The following is a 2,887-nucleotide window of genomic DNA, read 5'->3' on the forward strand; positions in this document are numbered from 1 at the left end:
AGGCAGACAGGCAGACAAAATCAAAGTAGTCAGGAAAAGAAAACAGAAACAAGAGAAGATGGAGAGAGGGTATGGGGGGGGGGGGAGAAAGAGACCAAGAGAAAATATGAATTATTTGTAATTCAAGGGTCAGCAGTTCCAACTGGTCTCTATTAATCTATAGGTTATATCTGTCTATCTATCTATGTATATAAATATCAACAACGGTAGGCTCTTCATGTCTTAAAAACTTGTATTCTAAAAAAGCAGCAAATTTTCGCTGTAAAAACAGCGTCTTCAGGCAACGGTAAATTTTCGCTGGAAGAACAGTTTCTTCAGGCAAGGGTAATGGCTGAAGAAGCTGTTTTTACAGCGAAAATTTGCTGCTTTTTAGAATACATGTTTTTAAGACATCAAGAGCCTACTGTTGATATTTTAAAATTTTACCGGTCTTAGTATTTACCTCGGTGCTTTCTGCAAGGAGCGGAGCCCAGGACACGAAGAGAGTGTGAACTCTCTCTCTCTCTCTCTCTCTCTCTCTCTCTATATATATATATATATATATATATATAGAGAGAGAGAGAGAGAGAGAGAGAGAGAGAGAGAGATGTGTGTGTGTGCATTATAGATAGATAGACATGAAATTATATAAATAAAAGAAAGTGGGGATGGCTTGATGGACAGTTAGTCTCAAGTGCATGTAACTCTGCGACAAACAAGACAGAGAGAGAAATAAAAGAGAAAGGCAGATAAATAGACACACACACACACACACACACACACACACACACACACACACACACACACACACACACACACGCACAGAGACAGAGACAGAGAGACAGAGAGAGGAGACACACAGACAGACGGACAGACGAAGAATATATATATAAGAAGATAATTATAAGGAGACAGAAAGGCCATCAACAACAACAACAACAACAGCAACAACAACAAAGAAATAAGTGCAACAGGTAACCCCTGCCTTCAGACGGAAAGCTCAGCTATCGTCTCGCTCATTGTAGTTCAGTTGCCATGCTGTGTTGCCTTGGGTTCTTCAACAGTAACGCAGTCAAAAAAATAAGCGCCATCTTTCATTTTCTTTTTTTTTTTTTTCTTTTTTTTCTTTTTTTTCCGATCATCTGTTCGAGCAATATTTGTGCTGTTGGATCACGCAAAACTGTCGTGACATTTGATGAGCATTAGATTTTTTGGGTCACTCGGCCAATCCAACACAGAGACATAAAAACCAACCAAGAATCAAATGAGCTCTGTTTCCTCAGTCGGCATTTCAGTTGAAAGGAAAAAAAGAAATTAAAAAAAAATCTTCAAAAAAAAAAAAGCACAGCCGCATTTTCATATTGAAATACATGCAAAAGTGTACAGGATTTGGGTACACACACTGAAAAATATATAGAAAGACAGATATATAAATAAACAGATAAGAATAGAGAAAGAAATGAATATTTTTTTAAAATCAGAGAATACATGCATGGATAAATAAACGAATTAATGCAAAGAATGTGAATAAAGTATCGATCAGTCATTGAACCAGCCATTCATTTACAGCACTAAACCTACCTTAACGGCATTTGGTAGTTGGGTCTGGCCGTGACTGACCATATACAGGACAACAGGAAACACACCAACAGCCATCTTGACAGAATCGGAGCACTCATTTTCTGCTCTGCTGATTGGTCAAAATCCTGTCCTTTTTTTCTCCTTCCTCTTATTTTCTCGCACACACACTTGAAACACAGGCGATACTTTCTTAAGTTTTTTCCTAATGATTTTTTTTCTTGATAGGTGGAAATTTTTACTAAACCAAAAGTGTTTTCGGGGGATATTTCTCTTTTCTCCCTCTGAAACAGAATTAAGCTCTTTGTTTTTTATCCACAAGAAGATTGCCCGAAACTTCTAAACGTTGTTTTCCATCATTTGGAAACACATCAGCTGGTTGAAATCGTTTTGTTTCACTTTGTTTGCAGGTTTCCACTTGTGGAGAATTCTGATACAATATATACTTTTACACTGTCTCTCGTTAAAGCCCTCTCATTATGGTCTCTCGTTAAAGCTCTCTCATGTTTGTTTGTCTTTTTTTTTCTTCTGAGAGTCCGTGGAACGATGCCTTGGTTCCAGAGGTTCCTGCTGGCAGTCTGTAGCGATGACGACGACACTGCCGTTCAATGAATGGACCACAGTGACTGACAACTATGTGTTTTATATCACTCACTCACCCACTCACTCACTGTCCAGTCTGCACATGACACGGATGGTCTCCCCCTCTTCGTAAGTCCCTTGTCCCGGCTCACACTTTCGTTTTCTTCTTCGTTGCCACAGCCTCTGGTTCCAGAACAAACCAAAGCCAGCCCCGCCTTCTGGCCAATCAAATCGTGAGTTCACAAACTGCGTCACAGCACGAGCTGTCGCGTTGTGTGTGTGTGTGTGTGTGTGTGTGTGTGTGGAAGACGTGTATTTCAGCGCAGTCGTGAAAGCGAAAGCATCGGAACCAACTCACTTGTGAGGGTGAATCGATAAAACTGCAGTGATTAACTCGTGACAGCGTCCTTGCACTTAAACGAAATGAATTTTTGATGTCGATGAGAGAAAGATTAGTGTTTTTTGAGTGTCAGTGAATCTATGTTCTGTGTGCGTTTTATCATACACTGGAAGAAACCAGCACTGGAGAATATGTGTTTAAAATGTCGATACTTGTCCTCAGTGTGAGAGTCACCCTACGCCGCCTGGTGTTACCGTTTGATGATAGACTGGGGTTTTTTGTTTTTTTACCTGAAAGACAAATAAAGGATAAAATGAATGACCGAAAAACGAGAGGTCAGAAAGAAAGCAGAAAGACAGAAGAGAATGAAATGATGAAGAAAAATGAAGTAACAGAGAGACAGAGACA

The 2,887-nt window shown here is 39.6% G+C and overlaps 1 protein-coding gene across 1 annotated transcript in view; it reads right to left on the minus strand.

Moving 5' to 3' along the window:
• The window catches only part of LOC143286583 (uncharacterized), a 116,725-nt gene extending 114,433 nt beyond the window's left edge, over nt 1-2,292 (minus strand). The window contains exon 1 of the mRNA XM_076594207.1: nt 1,561-2,292. Coding sequence (XP_076450322.1) covers nt 1,561-1,658 — 98 coding nt within the window. The 5' untranslated portion in view covers nt 1,659-2,292. The remainder of the gene's footprint in view (nt 1-1,560) is intronic.
• Between the last annotated feature and the right edge of the window lie 595 nt (nt 2,293-2,887).

This window comes from Babylonia areolata, chromosome 10, assembly GCF_041734735.1.
Source record: "Babylonia areolata isolate BAREFJ2019XMU chromosome 10, ASM4173473v1, whole genome shotgun sequence".
NCBI classification, from domain to species: Eukaryota; Metazoa; Mollusca; class Gastropoda; order Neogastropoda; family Buccinidae; genus Babylonia; species Babylonia areolata.